The sequence below is a fragment of the Monomorium pharaonis genome, chromosome 5, assembly GCF_013373865.1.
Source record: "Monomorium pharaonis isolate MP-MQ-018 chromosome 5, ASM1337386v2, whole genome shotgun sequence".
NCBI classification, from domain to species: domain Eukaryota; kingdom Metazoa; phylum Arthropoda; class Insecta; order Hymenoptera; family Formicidae; genus Monomorium; species Monomorium pharaonis.
The window spans coordinates 9,759,606-9,779,822 of NC_050471.1; the positions used below are offsets into that span (position 1 = coordinate 9,759,606).

General features: G+C 33.9%; 1 protein-coding gene across 5 annotated transcripts in view; it reads right to left on the minus strand.

The window, feature by feature from the left end:
- Nucleotides 1-7,437: 7,437 nt before the first annotated feature.
- The window catches only part of LOC105839105, a 142,515-nt gene continuing 129,735 nt past the window's right edge, over nt 7,438-20,217 (minus strand). For 4 of the 5 annotated variants that reach the window (XM_012685162.3, XM_012685163.3, XM_012685165.3 and 1 more), the window contains exons 9-10: nt 14,106-14,243; nt 11,913-12,944 (exon numbers count right to left, since the gene is read on the minus strand). In XM_012685162.3, the coding sequence (XP_012540616.2) occupies nt 11,913-12,944; nt 14,106-14,243 (1,170 nt within the window). Of the gene's footprint in view, nt 12,945-14,105; nt 14,244-20,217 lie in introns of all 5 variants that reach the window. The other variant, XM_012685166.3, reaches the window with a different exon arrangement.

Below are 20,217 nucleotides of genomic sequence, written 5' to 3' on the forward strand. Positions count from 1 at the left end.
ATTAAAAATGAAATGTCCAGATTATAAAAAAGAAATTTCGTAAAGTGAAACTTTTTGCCCTGTCGATATGGTCGAAAAGTTCGTGGCAACTTATGTATAATGAGAGATCTCTCTACATATGCATCAAATAGCATTTAAATGTATTTAAGATTTTTTACGCCTCTCAAGAGAACTCTTGCAAGAAATTTATCTAGTAGTTTTTGAAAAGAAAGAAAAAAGGAAACTTCAACTTTCGAACATTTTAGAATTCAAAATTCTAATGTAATTAAACACTTAGACAATGTCGAACTGGACTTATTCAATGAAATTGTACATTTAATTGTCTCTCTTTTATAAATTCTATTATTTATGTCTTTATGTAAAATTCATGAATATCGTGAGTTTTACGCCCAAATATTGAAATATTCGTGGAAGATAGTAGTTCCTCGTTTCAACTTGCAGACGCGAAAGAAGGCAAAATTTATTTTACGACCGTGTTACCAGACAGAGATTCATTTGCTGGTACAAACGAGAAGAAGATTCACGTATATATGTTTCCAGAGACTCATGAAATAAGGAAAAGGAAATTTCTTTAATTAGTTTCTTCCTTTCTCTCTCTCTTTTCTTTATTGACGTTCATGCAAATTGAAATTTATTTTTTCATTATTAGCGTATTAAAATAAAAAACCTAGAAAAATTTAGAAGGGAAAGGACAAGCGTTTAGTGAATATTCATAATATGAGTAAGTTTTTCTGGTTTTATTTTGCAGTAATAATCATATCTCAAGTGTTCTCGTTTCCAGTTGATATTTACGTATCTGTAATCCAGAGCTAGATTTATTGCAATGGCTGATATTCCTACGCGTGTGTATTACGTACTGTGGTACACATGGACGTAATATAGAAAAGTCCATTTTCGCGATTCCTTCGACGTTACACGAACAGCTACGTCGGGTATTCTCCTCCTTCGGGAATGCTTATTTTACGGTGGGGCGTCATAAAGGCACGATCCACCAATGAGCATAAAACTCTCGACTTCGGTGCCGTAACCTGCCTGACAATAAATACAGATGGAGTGGAAAGCTACGCTTCCACTGTCCGCTTTTTTTTTCTCTTTAGGTCAGCCGTAAGACTTCCTGCAGTTGTAATTCGCGAACTTCGTCACCGTCCGCATATCACTGAAATTTTTCTTAGTTCTTTCGGACTTCGTCGCAGTTACTTTATTCCGATTACCGTATCCTCTCGAGGAATCGTGAGAACATTTAAGAAAAACGTGCCTCCATTGGAACGGTTGATCTTGTGACAATGCGGTCTTTTGGTCTTTAACTCGTACTAGAAAATTATAACTTATTAACTTGCATTAATGTAACCGTATTAAATATTTATAATAAATACCTGTAAATAACATAGAATAAGCATTATGGTTGTATTTTAAGAATGCAACCAATATGCAACCAAAGTGTATTTTATCATTCTATGTAGATAACCAAACATGTATATTTATAAATCTATCCACCAGCGGACGTCGAGTCACTCGAGAATCGACAATTTATTTTGCATGTAAAAACAGTGCCACTCGCAATTGTTTCCACACATTTTAATACTTTCTTTAACAAATTACGTTTAGCCCACACTGAGAGAAAAATATATGATATTTACGACTATAATTGCATAGTAAAATAATTATAGTTAGAAATATCATTTTTATAGTAATTATTTCTATAATATTGATAATAATAATTATATATTTATGGTAAATGCTTATAATGATCATATAGTTATTCAACAATATAAATTAAAGTTATTATTACCAATATTATAGTAATAACTACTATAAAAATAACATTTCTAACTTTATAATTATTTTACTATGCAATTATAGTTGTAAATATTATATATTTTTCTCTCAGTGCAGGTATTTGTTGGCTAAAGGTTAATATATAAAAATCAGTTACATTTACCAACAATATCTTTTATTAAAATGTCTTATTCTATCGTAAGAAAACAAGAAAAGGCATTTAAAAATTTTATCACATATCAGTTAAAAAGAAAGCTCCGACACGTAAAAGAAACGCAAACCAGAATAATGTTCCTGGCTCCATGCAGATCTTCTCATGTTTCTCTAGTAAGCTTCGTGTAAGTTTAACCTGACCTATACCCGTATGACCTCTTCCAGATTTCCTCTTCGAACTCCTCGACGCAAGAACAGTAAGATTAAATTTCGATGACAGCAAGGATAAATTCTGACTGCGGGAGTTATCCATAATGACAGTTATGTAATCCAATGATTCGATTTGCATATAACAGTTAATATACGAATTTAAAGAAAATTAATCTGACATTTTGATTTGTACTGCAATCTTAAAAAGATAATTCCAAGACAAAACTAATTGAAAAGCAGCTGTCCTGATAAAATAAATGTATGTTTTAATTATATGCATACGCGTGTATAATAATTAAGATATTATACGCGCGCGTTTCTTTATTAATACATTATAATACATTATAAGTTACAAATTTTATATTTTAGTTGTGTATTAATAAATGTAGATTAATAATAACAATCTTTTTTATGTTTAAAAAAAATTGAGGACTTTTATATACAGATATTATATAAAATGCATTTAATTACGCTACTTTATTCATATAAAATGCAGTAAAATGATCATGGCGGTTATGAGATATAAAAGACATTTAAAACAATTACTGCGCTCCTAAAAAAGAGTCTTAAGTTATATGGTCCTATATCGAATCGATGAAGAGTGCGTTTTCCACCTAAGAAATGTATTACAAAGGATAAAAGTCGTAAAAGGGGCAGACGGGGCTCGTTTTCTGTGGAAGCAGAAAGCTGTGGGAGCTGTTTAATCCTAGGTAATGTAGATACTTTCTGCGGTAGAGAGAGAAAATTCTTTCTTGTACAGTGAACGTGGTGAAATTGGCCCATCCCGACGTTTATGCCAGGAATTTTACTCTAATACTCTTAAAGATGCATTGAGTATTGAAATGCACTTGCCTCGGTGCAAAATACACATAATAATGTTTATGCCATATTTAGCGATTTCTCGCCTGATATTACGAAACGGTTATGTTAAAATAATTTCGCATAAAAAGTACATAATCTAAAGCTCGTCAGCTTAAAGGTTTGTATATTAATTCATCGTGCAAGTAAATTAATTAAAGACTTTTTAAGAATATTTTATATATTTTACATAAGACAGTAATTATTTTCTTAAGCAACAGAATTGCACATTAAATTATATTTTGCTGGTTTTTATTTGTATCAAAGAATTTTGTCTCGATAATAACGACGAGTTATTATATGCTTCAAGATAAAATTATTTTTCATCTAACTTGCCTCTTGTAGACCGTCTCAGTACACTTTATTAAAGGGAAATTAAATGTTCATTTCTGAAACATCGAGAAGGAAAGCAAGATCTACAACACATAATTCGTTCTTCTTCTCGAAAGCTCTCTTATTCTTTGCTTCAATGTCGTGGGATATCGACACGGCAGGCAACTATTTGAGAACGATTCCACTGCGGCAAATTTAATGAACTGAAACACAGAAGTTTCTTTGCCTGTGCAAAAACCGTCGTTACTAACGGACGTGATGCAATGAGATAGAACTTTACTATTTAATTGCACGCGCAGATTATAACTTTCACGCTTTACATTTAATTTTAATTTTGCGTATTAAACAAACGCATCATAATCATAAACACAGTTTGTTACAGCTATCCGCGGAGATAAATAATGAAATATCGTTTACCAAGTAGTCACAAACTATGTTATATTTATTGTTCGCGCATTCCATGTTTTTTTATTGTTAATTTTCTACACTAGTGTCAAAATACAGTTTTTCCATTTATTCTTGACAAGCAAAAATGCAAACAAAACTATGACAAACGTAACATTAAGTACTTCATTTTCTGTTAATTATACCGAGTTGTGTAATCCAGATTACTCCCAGAGATATCACTAATTTCAACTTTGATAAACCATTGTGTGCACCGTAGTTGCAACATTAATATAAAAAGTTTAACTATGTGCAATCCGATTTAACATTTAAACAAAAATATGTTGCAATGCATTGGCACTATTCGTAAATTTTTTATTACGTAAAGTTAGTCTATTTTATGAAAATTTCTGTTACAATTTTATTTTGTCTACGTTATAAAGAAAAAATTAGTCTTATTCTTCATAGTCTGTTAACAATTTGTATTTAAATATCTTTAAATTTATTTTTATAAAAAATAAAATAAAATGCATAAATAATTTTGCAACTTATAGATGCAATTCAAACATTAGTTTAACACAAATCGCAAATATTCAGAATCTATTATGATTTATAGAAGGATACATAGAATACACTTCTATGCTTTGGGGAAGGGGGTGAAAACATTTCCATAATAAATGTAAGAAACCCATTTAGATTATACTACGACTTAAAATTCATAATACATTGCGCCGCACTAGAGACGAATGTCGTCATTTTTCTACGTATATTTATATATACCAAGGTTGGTAGCAACTCTTCTGTATGGTAAAAATATTTAGTTAGCGTTGACAAACAGTTGGAAAAACGGATGCACAACATACGAAGATATGTTTCCAACGCTTTTGTACAGTCTTGGTGAAAAGTATAAAATATATTTTTAGTACATATATGTACACACGACACAAGGTATTTCTGTATTTTAACTTCCGTATTTGGAAATATGGAATATATCGAAAATCATTAAACAAAAGTTATATATATAATCTAAAAAAGAATAAATAGTTAAATTAAATTTTAAAAAAATTCACTTTGTTAAAGTTATATTTAAATTACTGTCTTTTATATATATAATAAAATTGTATAATACGATTCTTGTAATTTGTATATAAAAGATTATTAAGGAAGAAGTATCAAAATAGTTTACAAGATATTTCATACTTTATTCTAGCATATTTCAACATAAAGTTTAATCTTCTGTCTAAACTTCAGTTTTCCGCAGTTAATACTCTTGTACATACATACAACAAGATAAATTAATTGGCTAGAAAAAAAGTAATTGTATATTGCAAGTTTGAAGCGTTTTCCATCTTCCAAATTTATATTATTTTTTTCTTAATTTTAATACTCTGTATTTTTTTTAAACAAAGTAGTTTAGAATATAATATATTTATGGACTTTTTTTTCAAATAAGTCAAATAATATAAAATAATATCTTTTTTAATTTTTACTTACTTAGAACTTATATACCAAATTGAGCAGAGTTTAAAGTAAAGTAGACAAGTTTTATACTGTTAGTAAAGTTATATACATAAAGTTTTATGATAAATTATCAATCACAAAGAAAAATTAATAAAGCGTATTAAAAATTAAGAGCTCTTTTTATATAATTTATAAAATTAAAAAGTAACTAATGTTCAAAATAAATTTTTAAAAGAGCAATAATATTTTATATTAGATTTTTTATATTAAAATTGTTTAGTGTGCATTTAAATATAATTAAATTTTGTATACTTAAATATCATTCTTGTTATATGTAATATATAGCATTTGCATATTTATTATAAATTATTTGTTACATAAAATATTACACTCAAATTATAGCAATTACAACTTAATTGTACTGAATGGATAGTTTGTTAGAAATATTTGTGATACTTACGCTTTTGGTCGCGGCTGTATTTGACCAGAACTTGCCGCCGAAAAATTGTTGTATCCACACTGTGAAACGCCGCTTCCCGCCGCGTATCGAAACTTTTCGTCGTTATGCACGCTCAATGTCACCGCGGCAATAAATTGAGCCTGGAGTGCGCGGCAAAGGTACAGTGCAAACGTAACTCACGCGCCATTTCTCCGCGACGATTCGACCGACGACATACCACACAGTCGGATCTAGTTCATGAATAGTTTTATATTTGCTATGAATAAATTCATGAAGGGGAACTGCACACGCGTTTGTAACCGCGAAGCACCGAGAAATCAAAATCCCATTGGTTTTGTTATCTTGATTGATATATATGTATATACATAAATCAGGATTTTACTTGAAGATTTTATTTTAGTATAGTATAATATGTATTGTGGCTCACGTAGATATAGAATGTATACAAGATATAAGCTTCTTTTAGGTTGATACAAAAATAATTACTGGAGTTTAATAAATAGAAAATGCAAATAAATGGAAAAATAATAATTTCAAAATTTTTAGTAAAATTTATATGACAGTATTTTATGTATAACAGTAGAAAACTGTGATCACCATCGATCTCCTCATGTGTAGTTTCTCGCATCATTTGTCTTCATTATTTGAGCCCACTCGTCCACCGTTTTATTTCGTCGTAAAGTCTCTCGGAAAAATCGTGGCAACATTCGTGAAAATTACTCTATTACAGAGCAAACAAGACAATTCAGATGCTGTACTTACCTTCCTTGCAACAAAATTTAATCTTTCCGTATAGAATAGCTTCGGCAACATGTGCACAATGTGTAGAAAGGAACTTTTTTTTAAATGTATTTATTAAAATAAAACAATTCTTAATTATCACACTCTTTCAAAATTTTAATAAACTCAGTAATGTAAGTATTATTTACATAAAATTACAATTGAACTTAAATTGAAAAGATTATAAAAGTAAAGATTTTTAATCTTTTGTCCTTTTTACGTGTTTGTATGTATTGTTTAAAATTAATGCATAAATAAAAATTATAAAATTATAAAATTTACATATTTTTATACATAAAATGATATATATATATAAAACTATAAAATTATGAATATATTATATTAAAATAAAATTTTAATTTGTTTCTCTTCATGTGAGCGGAATATTAAAAAAGACAAACTAGGTACATGTAATATATATAATAAAATATAATGAATTCATGAGTTCATGACTACAATACAAAAAATATGTTGGTACAATTCGTATAGGTCTACTAAGAGAATTATCGGATAATATGATTTTTTATCTTACACATAATTACTTAGCTTTATATGTGTGTAGCATTATTGTGCTTGTACGAGAAAAACATATGAAATACGAAAGAAAATGTAACATAAATGTTACAAAACCGACGCGGGTAAAGTTTTGTAATGACAGAGAAAATTGTTTTCAGTTCTTAATTACGACGGGATAAATTTTATGTCTGGTTTTCTTAAATTAAGTTCAGCATTAATTATAAGATAAGATGAAATAAATGCTGAACTTGCATTTTTATATTTTAAAAGTTGGAGCTGGCAAAGATCTATAAAAAAGAAAATTCACAGATTTGAAAAAAAAAATGTATCTCAATTATTGTGAGCACATAGATGGCAACAATTTCAGAGAGCAAATAAAGCAATTGAAAGGCGAATCCTTTCTTATTGATTTCCTCTCAATCGAAGTTGACTTAAAGTAAGAGCTTGCTAAAAGCCCTGCAATACGTCTCGTTCAGATTAGGTAAAAATAAAAATCACATAGGCAATTTTTTTTAAAAGTACTATATTTATAATCCATCTCGTGTGTATCATCTTAATAGTCTTGTAGAGAGTTTATATACAAATGTGTACACTCTGTACATTCTGTTCTACACGTTAAACGTTAACTCGTGATCTGTACACAAATTCTGGGTACTCGGTTAGGTCTCGAATTGTTCGAAATCTGCATTCATAAACATAGTTCTCTCAATCATAATTAAACATTAACTTTCACACCCTCTTAATCGATTTAATTTAATTGACTAATTTAATTAACAATCTGGTCGTGGGTACAGAAGTCTGCGCACGCATGGTCGTACTTTTCCGTTTGTCTTTTGCTATGTGTATATTTTGCATAAGGGTAGAATCAAATGCCAGAATGATATAAATGGGGTGAAGATAAATCATACTGAATAATGAAGTATACAAATAATGTCGTAATACTGTTGCATCGGATATGTACGATTATACATATATACAAGTCACTTATGTTTCTTTGTAGAATTCGATCTTTTTTCCTCCGTTCAAAGAGGATTTAGTTTGTTTGGATCATATTCTGTCGTAATACACACAAGTATGTACAATTACTTCTAGATTTTTCTCTGTGTTAGTAGTAATAACATTAGCAACAACAATATACATCATTTTCTAAATAAAAAACTATGAATTTTCATCAACAGATAAACATTTTTTTAAACTTGACATTATGCATTTATATGCTTAATAATAGAAGAAAAATTCAAGTTAATAATATTAAATTTTTTCAAAGTACATTTATACAATTGGAAAAAATTAAAAATATTAATAATATAAAGGGATATTAACGATAAACCTCATTTTATACATAAAATCCTATATATAAATCAGAATATTTGATAAATAAATAAGTATTATAAATATATTAGATAAATGAACAATAAGAATAGTGGCAGTACATTTAATCGACAAAAATATAAAAATACAACTTGTATATTATTTAATTAAAGTTGTTTCATACAAGTATTTTGTATTTCTATAAGTTTAAGAAAAAGAAGAATTTGAGTTACCTAAGGTAAAATTCACTTCTTTTATAATGAAAATTTAAAAATGCCAAAATAAATTATGCTTCTATATTTTATAAATAAGTAATAACTTATTATTACTGATTGATATCGTACACTATTCAGCTCAACAGCTAAATTGTAATTGTAAATTAGTAAACAGAGAAACGCGGGCATATATAACGTTGGTTTCAACGGTTACAAGGAATTAACCACATACAAGAATTAACGGCTAAAGGGCCACTGAGAACGATCTAATAGTTTGCACACAGAGCTTATAAAGGACACAGCGGAAACTGTACAGTCGTCATGTGCATGCTCGTGCTATCACGCTTGGATGGTTATCAGACCGCGTATGATTTCAGACATCCCTAGACGCATACGTAAAATAGATGCAAGGCCGCCGTTCGTCCGACATTCAACTCACGTCCCGGGACATTGATGAAAATAAATACATATCACGTACGTGAGCAGCTGCGCGTGTCAGCTGATCGGAGGACACAAGTTCGACGTGCTGGCGTGTGCGCGATTATGTAAATTAGCAAAACATGTAAATATGTAAATTAGTAAAATATGCGAAGTATAACGCATACGCATGTGCATGCGTATATGTGTGTGTATTACGAACTATAAATGCATCTCTCGAACTACTTGCTGCGACCGAGCGCGCGCAGACTCGCAACTTTTCCGTAGAAATCACCACATGTAAAAATAGTTTGCCTAATATTATCGTCGTGCGCGCCGTCTGTACATCATTGCGAGATCCTCACTCGACGCCGATCGATGCCAGTCGCATTCCGCGGGCTATCGTTAAACGATACTGAAAAAGAGCAAGATTCGGATTTACATTTCTGTCCTAGCGCGTCGCATTTCAGTCGGCACATTTAGGATTAAATGTGCGGAACGTGAACAGACAACATGCCTAAAATCGTTAGAACGTCACGTTCACCATTAATCCCGGTTTGATCCAGCTGGGATGGATTCGTAGGAAGAATTATCGGAAACGTCTTCCGGCACGCTACACGCAACGCTGCTAAAGAAGAAGTATCGTTTCGCGAAGCATACGGTTAGACTACGTGACGGGAATACATTGGATATCGGGGAAACACGGGGATGTTCTATGAATCCAGTGGCTTTATCAGGCGTTCGCTTTGAATTTCTTCCTCCCCCCCCGAACTATCGCCCACCGATACGTCGATAATTTACAGCGCGCCCAGTTGAAATAATTAGTTGTTTCTGACGTACGGGCAAAACTCACGAACCACTTTATTCGTCTTTTTTCTTCGCGACTAAGCGGAAAAGAGACCGCAAGCCGTCGTAGGGAGGGTTTGTTTTTCTCTTCGGTTAACGAGTGATTAATAGCCCTCGATTCCCGCCTCTCTGTTCCTAGGCGGTGCTACGTGTAAGAACGAATGAAGTTCCGTTCCCGATATGTTACGTTCCATTAAGCCCGTGAGATTTCGCAGAAATCAATAATCAGTATCGATAGAATGCGTTTTCTTATCTTACGCTGCTTCCCCCCCCCTCCTCCGCCCTTGCTTTATGTGTTCGAGAGAATTATTAAAACGTTTAAAACAGATTTTCCCGTGACGTTAAAATTATTCCGGCAGAATTTGACTCTGTGATAAAAGTAACAGCGCGATTCGGAAAAAGACCTTGCTTTAATATTGAAATATCTGGAACGAGTCGCCTGTACTTTATATAAATTTCTTTCCGTTGCAAAATTAATTCTACTGGTGCGATATGATTCCACGTTGCAATTTTTAGATGAAATATTAAACCAGAGTCATTACATTGCTAAAAGGGAGAAATTACGAGAAAATATTAGAACAATCTATTAATGTAAACATGTAAATATAAATACTATTAAATGTACTATAAACTTGAGTATAAGTTCAAAAGAATCCTTTCATCTTCTTCTTTCTCGAATCGAAAGGAGCGTTTTTCTTCTTTTCTTCCCTTTTTTCCGTCTATATATAGCACTGCTTCAAACGACTCGATTTAATCGCGTTTAAGTACTAGTTCGAACTCTAAGCTACGGGAAGAGCGGGAGGAGATCGAGATTTTTTCTCGTTCTTTTATTCTCTTCACGATTCACTTATCGTACAGATAGCGTACAGGCAGCGGATTGTTTACGAGACAAAATACACGATTCTCGATTTCTCGGTTTCAATCGCTTCCGTCAGAAATTTATTCGCGCGACACCATCAACGTAGACTATTGCACTTACCTGGTCCGCTCAAGTGACGCGACCAATACCTATTTACTTTTATCACTCCTAGGAAACGGTCGAGCTGTAAGCCGATAGAAGTTGTCTCTGCCTATTTGGATCGCATCATGGATAACGTATCGCCGATGCGGTTATACACATGGCTGACATACACTTCTCTATCGTTTTAAATACAATACAACTAACATCGAGCCCGCGCTCGAGGAAATTCGCGTTTTTCCTTTGAGAAAAAATAAACATAGCAACTCGTGAAGTTAAAACGTGTGCGCATTATCGAGTAGAAAAACACAGAAGCAGTGACGTGGAAATCGGCCGTGGTGTAATTCAAACCGTAAAGCAAACACTAGAAAGGTATAGAAGCTCCGATTTCCTGGTCCAGCGATCTCTCTGTCATATCGATCGATCTGACAACGCATCGGAGAAAGCCGAGGGACGATTTAGCACCGTCGAGAGAGCTCTGAGTACCGACCGTCCTTCTCGAAGGCCGGCCAAATCTTCTTGCTGCTCGATTAGGCCAGGTGCGATACATGGGGTCCAAACTGCATCGCTCGAAGGCACTCCAGGCGATCGATGATCGCTGCGGCGGTAGATGCGTGTGCGAGAGACACGCGCAGTGCTGCCAGGAGAGAGATGGAGTCCTGCATCTGAACACAGGTACCCGGAACCCCTCCGGTGGCCGGAGAATCGGTAAATCGTGTAGCTTCAAGGCTGCCTTTGCCCGCCACGATTTCGAAATCGTCGAATCGCCCGCCGTCGTCCAACCGGTACGATTAGTCGAGCGCGCCGTGGGAATCGAACCGTCGAGTCGAGACTCCGCGTTGAGATTGACTGAATTGGAGCCAGACGCGTCGCTGACCGTTGTTGAACTCTCTAGTTTAGTTGATTCACCAGCGACTTCCTCGACATGTCTCTCTCCAGTTGAATAGATATGAGTGGATATATCACCGACCCCGGATTGCTGACCGATCCTTGATGATTCGTGATCACTGACCGTAAGCAAATTCTCGCCCGATTTCTCGCGATCGAGCGCGTCGCGACACGTGGATCAGGAGGAGGAGTTTACCTCTATGGTGGAGCTCGTCGAGGCGTCATCGTCGAGAGAACTCTGCGTGGCGACGGTCACTTTGTTCCCATTGCCGTTGCAAGTCGTCACTGGGTAATTTTGACGGGGATGGCGTCTCTTGTAGGGCTCCCAATCCCCAAGACCCCGGCGTCAGTGCGTCGCGATCACGTCCGGAGCACTTTTCGTGCTTTCTATACTAAATGGCCGTCTCTGATCCACTTCGATCACTGCCTCTGCCCGATACCTCGGGTCCAGCGTTGGTTGACGTTTAGTAGGCGTATTGCCGGACGAGTGTTGCGATGTGCTAGACGTGTTGTTGCTGGAGCCATGGCCGGATCCGTACATGGAACTACCGTACCTCTCGCCAGATCCCACGGTGCCTTGACGTAGAAACTTGGGTGACTGTCGACTGTAGACGTCGCTAGACTCCCTGCTGGGCTTAGGACTTTGGAATTTCTGATAAGACGGATAGTCCAACTGTTCCGGGTACTGGGCAGCTTGCGGCACAGGCACTGGATAATTGGCTTCGTGGGAAGACCAACCTGGTGGCGCTGGTATGGGATTATGCTTCGGACAAATGCCCATACTGCCGTCGTGTCCGCGGGACGCTGGACTACAACCGGAGCACTGAGAGATACTTTGTTGCTGCGAGCTCTGCTGCGACGATTGCGAACTTGGTTGCGAAGACTTAACACTTTGATGAGACTGTTGCGGACTCTGTTGCGACTGTTGACGAAGATGATAATGATGATGGTGGTGAAGATTGGTCCCGTTCTGAGAGCTAGGCGCGCGCACGCCAAAGGTCGTGAAACCTAACGACATCATCGTATCCGGTATTCGTGGTTCGAAAAGACTTTCTCGAGTTTGACAGCAATTGTCGCGCATCTCCGGCTCCTCGCTGGACTCTTGCAAACGTTCCTGCGTGGCATTGCTCACGTTATTGCTTTGGTGAATGTCGGTGATATCGCTCGTGTTGTAAGTCATCTCGAGGACGAGTTCCTTGGTATATTCCTGAGATATCATGGTAGTAGGTGGCATCAATTCTTTGCTGGGCAGGACTTCCAAACTAGGTGACTCGCTGCCATGATCGTGCAGATCCGTCGTGGAAACTGAAATTGGACATGGAGTCGACTTTCGACCCAGTTCGTCCAAACGATTCTCTCTGGATTGCCTTATGTGCTCCTACGAGAAATTCAAACAGGCAAAACGTTCATAGTAATGCAAACAAAAATTTTATTAATCTGTGTAAAGTTTGTTAACAATTCATTTGAGTCGTTAGTTTATTTAGTCGTACCAACTGTAGCAACTATAAACTTTAACTTTTGAGATAATGCATGAAGATAAATAATTTTATCTTTGCTTCAGATTTTTTAAGTTTCTTTAAATACTTTTTTAGAAAATAAATCATGATTTTCTTATTTGTAACGGCTCTTTAATTTTATCGAATATTTAATAAATATTCTCGTTTTGTTTAAACAAATAAAAATTTAATAGCAAATGTCTAATAATTTTCATATTATTATTTAGCATATGTAAGCGGAACAAATATATAACAAATATTATATTATATCGCAATAACAAAGAGAAAATTGTATTAGCATCATTGTTATACGAAAAATGCAATTAAATACAACTGAAATATTATCCTTCTACAATCTAATAAAACATAAATTAAACAGTATTTAATAACTTGCTATAAAATAAAAAATTTGGACTTGCTTTTGTCATTACGGTGACTAAGAATAATTGATTAATTTTTAATATTTAATATATATACATATAATACAAATAATTCAATATTTAATAAATAAAAACAGTTTATATAAAAAGAATTTCCATTCCTTCGTACAGACATGAAGGAACGTCGAAATAAATACTTTCATCATTTCTTGAACTTTAATGAAAGAGAAAAATAAAGATGCCACATCATTGAAGCGTGTTATGTCATCAAGAATTTATAAATTTTACATTGGCACACTGAAATATTGCATGATCGTAACAAGAAATGCTTTCGCCTTGACGTTGTAAGATAGTAGTATTGTCTATTTTTAATAAAGCTTGCTTCAAAGTTTCGATCGTAACCAACAATTTTATATAAATAATACAAAATGTATTTACAAAAGGGAGTATCCGTGAAACAACTCTTATGAAATATCTTTTGAAATAGTAGCAGAAAACCTTCACGTATTTCCGTAGAGAGACTTCGTTTTCCGATCTCTCGTTTACTATAACTAAAAACGCGATAGGAGAAAGAGAGCGAGAAAGAAAGCGAGAGATGGAGGGAGAGAGAGAGAGAGAGAGAGAGCGCTCGTGATTCGCATTGAGAAAATAAAAATCACTCACCTGGATAATACGGTGATCGCGAATGAGCTTCCGGATGCAGTTGAAGACGAAGGCAAAGCTCATGCCAAACATAATTAGAGAGAAAACGACAAGAATTATGACGATATGGTGCGAATCAAACAACCCTGAGCTCTTTGCCTGCAAATAAAGAAATTAAACATGCCTTTTTGTTATCCTTGATCGTAACTTATGTTAATTTTATATTATAAGTAGAAAATTGAAATCAAGGTAAAGTTTTAAAATATTTTAAAAAGTTTTAAACTACTTTGATTTCAATTAATAAAGTAAATTATATTGAATACATTTGCATATAATAAATTGCTTCTGTGTATATTGTGTAACAAAATTATAAAATATTAATTTTTTAAAATAGCTTTTTTTTCATAGATTTTAATTTCTTATACAACCTCTTTTTTATGCCACATTTAAGTTTATTTTAAGTCATTTAAGTTTATCACTTAATTTTATTTTTTGTATTACATACATGGGATACGATAGATTATTAGAACAGATTAATGCAATTCTCTTGTACACATTTATAACATATTATATAATGTGTAATATCAAGATAACATTGTACCAATGTATCGCACAATTGTCAATATTTCATAATTTGTAACGCGATTGCATTGCATTCAAGAAATTCAAGAAAAATAAAATATTGGAGGACAGTGTTAATTAACTAGAGCTTTTCCCCGGAGAGAGCTTACAGACACGAGTTTCTCCGTACAATACCATCTCAGGATTCGTCAGTGCATCTCGACATCGTAACACGACGTATACCCTCTTATCACCGTTGTTCCTATCCCGTTTTCAACATTTATCGGCTAGAGAGGTGTCACGCTAAATGCCTTCGTGAAATTTCAGGAGAGCGTTACACATTACGTAGAAGGGGTTCAAGCGCAAGGGAGAAACTTGCGAAACATCGTGGTGCATAGAATATATGAAGCAAGTAGGATCGACGCGATCCATCTTCGTCCCTGTCTCTCCTCGCTCCTGTCTCTTGCGTGTCGTCCTTTGTCTCGCCGAATAGCGACGGTGCCGCGGATTTTGCCTGTTTGCTCCTCGTTTACTTAAGTGGTTGCAGCGTGAGAGTAACTCGTTGAAATGCTACTTTATATCGCGTTTGTTGTAGTTTAACCATAAAGTGTTTGGTACTTAGCATATTTGCAACGAACAAAGTAATTTCGCTTGGCAGAGAGGCAAATAATTGGTTTAATAATTATTTCAATGGAGATTCTTTCGCATTAACATAGTAACGTAGTTTCCCTGAAAATATGTCGATGAAATAGGTGTCTCTCTTTATTTAAATCTTTTATGTAATGTCTTTGTTAATATATGTATTTATTTCGAATTAAATTTCAAGTTTATATCTCTATACCATCGAACATATCTCTTAAAATTAAATCGCTTCGCACACATAACAACTTTACCCTGTGCAAAACGTTGCCAATTTGCATACTCGCACAAGTGGTACCGTAATTAAATTGTCAAGTACACTCTGAACAAAACTTCGGTTAGGTTTAAGATCACAAACTTAGTAATCGTTCGTAAGATTCTCTCATGTAAACTGATTTGTTCAAAGGGGAATACATATCAATTTTTTCTGCAAAATATGTCTATTATTTTCTGTAGTAATTAAATAATTATTATCTTAAACAATTTTACTTTTTAAATTCCGAAGATAGGCTCAATTGCTAACTATGTCCCAAATATTATACTAGAAATTTGATCAAAAATGCTTTTTTGAATATACGAATTATATTATTGTATAATTTTGTATTTAATTTTATCTTAACAAATTCTCAAGAAGTCTAATTATTGTTTTAATTCGAATTGTTTAAATCGTACCTGTGAATTTTTTAAATCGCATCACCTTTGAAACTATCAAATTTATGAATTAATAATTAAAAATATAAGGAATTATTATTCAGATACAAATTAGATACAAATTAGCGATCCAACTCCTTCCCTCTCTCTCTCTCTCTCTCTCTCTCTCTCTCTCTCTCTCTCTCTCTCTCTCTCTCTCTCTCTCTCTCTCTCTCTCTCTCTCTCTCTCCCTCTATCAATCATTTACTCTAATGTAGTACTAAATAGTTAATTAGAAACCTGATCGATCTGTCGAAAACATATCTTAAAATTGTTTAACAGTATGGAAGTGTCACAGATGATGCAAACTACCCATCATAGTAAGTGTATTAGGTAAGTTCATACTGACCGGGAAACTTCGCATGCGGAAAGTCCTACGAACATGCATTACGCGACACATTGTACGCGAGTCACGTTATATATTCAATGCCTACAGTGCTTACACAGTAATAACTAATTTCAGCGAGCCAGTCTTGCACACCACTGACACAGAGTAACGTTTGCCCACATTATTGCTACCCGTGGATCCAGCTTGGAATGCACCGTTAAACTATGGAGTAATTTATATTGACGTCACATGTTGTCCACGTTTACTCGTGTTCACCTACATGCTAGTTTAAAGAGATGCCGTTTCCCTTTTCTTCTCTCTGCGTATATATCTTCGTGTCTCGCTGAGGGCGCTATAATTTCCCGGCGTTTATCTTTCCACTATCCAAGTTGGACTCGTTGCTCCGACAGCGAGAACATGTCCACTTAAATCCAAAATGCTTAACGTGACGGAAAATCAGTTTATACGTGTAGAATAAGTACAACGTAAAATTGATATGTATTGCACAGTAAAAATCATTTTGTACTTGTTAATATTGATGCTCGTAGAATTGCATGTAAAACACCCAATTATTAATTTAACATAATTCTGTTATTTTGTGTTAAACTGTGGTGTTCAACATTTCTTAGTATTAAAACACAATTTATGAATAAATAAACAAAGTAATGTAGTTTTAAAATATAAATTTAAAGATAAATAAATAATTGTACGTATCAATTTGTAAACTAATTTGATTAAAAAAATATGTTTTTACATGTGTTTTAAAATTAAAAGTGTTACATTTTTTGTGCTTTATTTTAAAAATATTTTAGATGCACATTAATGTACATATGTAAAATTATTTATTAAAGATTATATCTTTTTCTACCTCAAATGTATTTAATGAAAAATCTACGTAAAAGAAAATGGAAGAAATTTTAGTAAAGTCTTCAAAAATTTAGTTAAAAAATCTGAAAATAATATCATTAGACCATCAAAATAATTATGTATAAAGTATGTGATAATAATGCTGCAAAAATTTTAATTTAACAACTACTTTAAAACATCTTAATTATCTTGACAGTTCAACAAAATTAATCTCAGGTATTTAGTTAAATTTATAAATATTTCAGTAAAATCTATCTTCCCGAGTATTATAATTATTTTAAGAAGAAATTTAACAATAAGTGGGAATTGAAACAAAATAAAGATGCGATAATACTTTGATATAACATTAAAATAAATACGTAATTAAAAATATTAATGTATCGCAGTATAATTTGATTACAGTCTATAAGCATCCACGTGTATCCATCGATCATACTTTTATCAGGGAGAAAATTTTTTTCTTCTTGTAATCGACTGGAACGTCACGTCGTGCGGAAAACGCGCCGGCAAATTGGCTGACGACAAGGGAAACCAACGCCGACATGCCGAATTCACAAATCGGATAGATTCAGCCGTCACCCAGCAATTACGAGAATCGAGCGGATATTAAGTTCTCCTTTCATATACATATGCTATTGTAACATCCACATCAGCGTCAGAATTTTTCGACGTTATTTCTGAGTCACTTTCATATCTTTTTTTTTCTCTTTTTATTTTTCACACACACACAAACACACACACACACACCACATTCTCTTTCTTTCTCTATCGTTGTCTCTCTTAAAGGAAGAGTTAAGCTGCAAAGCCGTGACACCGTATGCGGGCATATGCGCGGCCGGGGGAGGAACATGGGAAGAGAGATTGCACAAGTGGATGCTTCCTTCTGCTTCCGCGAGTCAGAGTGGTTTATTGTTATGCTCATACGCCCGGAATCATTGCACGTTTTCGTGAATACGCCGCTCTACACGCCTCTCTGCATTGAAGAACCCACTGCAACGCGCAAGTGACACCTTTCGTCGGCTCTACCAGTGGGGAAGTATACACAATAAACGACGAGGAGTTTAAGTCGTTATATGATTACATAAATATTAAGATAATTAACAAAGAATTTAAGAGTGTTTCTACGAATTTGTGAAGCCTTCCAAGTAACTATTAATAATATTTAATAAAATATTAATAAATTTCGGAGGCGGTTTTTCCCCGAAAATGTACCAACGACACTCAAACAGAACCAATTAATTGCGCAGAAGCAATCTATTGTTCATCTTTTCTAAGTATTAAAACTGTCAACTTTCTTAATTATACAATTAAACAATTTATTTGTTTATTTATAGTGTCGCATACAAACATATAAGAAAAGTGTCGATGTTAACATTAACATTTTTTGGTAGATCTTTACGAAATCGAAAACCCACATGTGAAATAATACAATTGTAAATCTTGTCTCGTTCTGTAAGCAGAGAAATGTGGACTTCGCTTCGCGTGGGAGGTCGAAAACTATGTGAAACAGTATAAGAACCATACTGACAGTGTAAACTACGACTAAAGTGTTTGATAAATAAAGTCAGTGATAAAACTAGAATGTAAATACCATCCCTGAATAACCCTGATTACACACGTAAACGCTAAAACATACAAATATAAAAAATAACTTTTCGTTAAACGAAAATAACTATAAAGAATGCGTTCGAGCATAAAGAACAATGTTGCAAAAAGTTTTGACGTTCTAACAACCAGTTTGAGCGTCCTACATAATTACTTTGATCTAACAAAAGAAATATCTTTAGATCTGCATGTTATAAAAATTTCTAGGTACTTTAGCAAAATCTTTATTTCTGTGTAGAAAGCTTTCTTGCATACCATTTAATAAAATAGAAATATAATTTATTTAATCAAAATTGCATCTTGCGAAATAAGGAACAAAATCTGATGATCGATCGCGAAAGGGATTACTTGTGTATTATTTACTGTTAAACATGGCTCGCAGAAAACATTTTCAAAAGCACATTTTGTTATTTACTTACATTTTGTTCCGTTACGTGACCGACATTGGCCATCGTACAAAGTGCATAAAACGACTGTCAAGATTTATGATGATTGGTATCGATACAATCCGAATCCGAATGAGGTCAAAATATGTTCCATTTTTATTCTGCGATTTCCAATCTTGCAAATTCACTTGCATGATATACCATTTTTATAAATGTCAATGTGCCGGATTTTTAAAGAATTCAACGTGATACACGACACATCGCCACATTCTATTAGAATATTCTATCATGTTCATATTTTTTGTTGCAAATATTAAGATAACGTATTTCTACAATCTGTGTAAAGTGATGCATTAGCTTATCGGTAAACTTTCGGGTATTTTCACGGAAGAAAATTTGTATTATTTCAGCAATAGAAATTCTTGACCACGTTGTCCGCGAACGACGTTGCGCGTAGTACGAGCTGCCGGAGAGACGAAGCTACGGGAGCTATTTTAGATATTTCCGCTATTTATGACGCCGTATTTGATGTCCGTATAAATGCCAACATTCACTCTGTAAATTCCGGTCGCAGAATGTTGCGTTGCAAATTATTGTAACATATGAAATAATATAAAGATATTTTTTTTCATGAATAATTTATTACGTGATATTTTTACATGAATAGCTCATTACAGATATTTTTACTTATTGCTTATGTAATTACAATAGCAAAAGTTTGTACATTCTTGTCTATATAAATAAAAATATAAATGTTTGTTCCTCATCTAAGATCTCCGTAAGTTTTTCACGATTGCTTTGAAATTTTGACACAACGTTGCATTCGTAACCGGGAGTGTTCTTATGGGGTCAGATTTTAGAAATACCGTGTGTTTCAAAAATGATGGCCATAATTTAAGTGTAAAAAATAGTTTTTCATTAATATTATTAAAATTTTAACACATTGAGACGGGAAAAGACCAGGAGAGACGGGGAGAGACGGATAGAGACCGTGAGAGACGGGGAGAGACTGGGAGAGATGGGTAGAGATGGGGAGAGACGGGGAGAGACCAAGAGA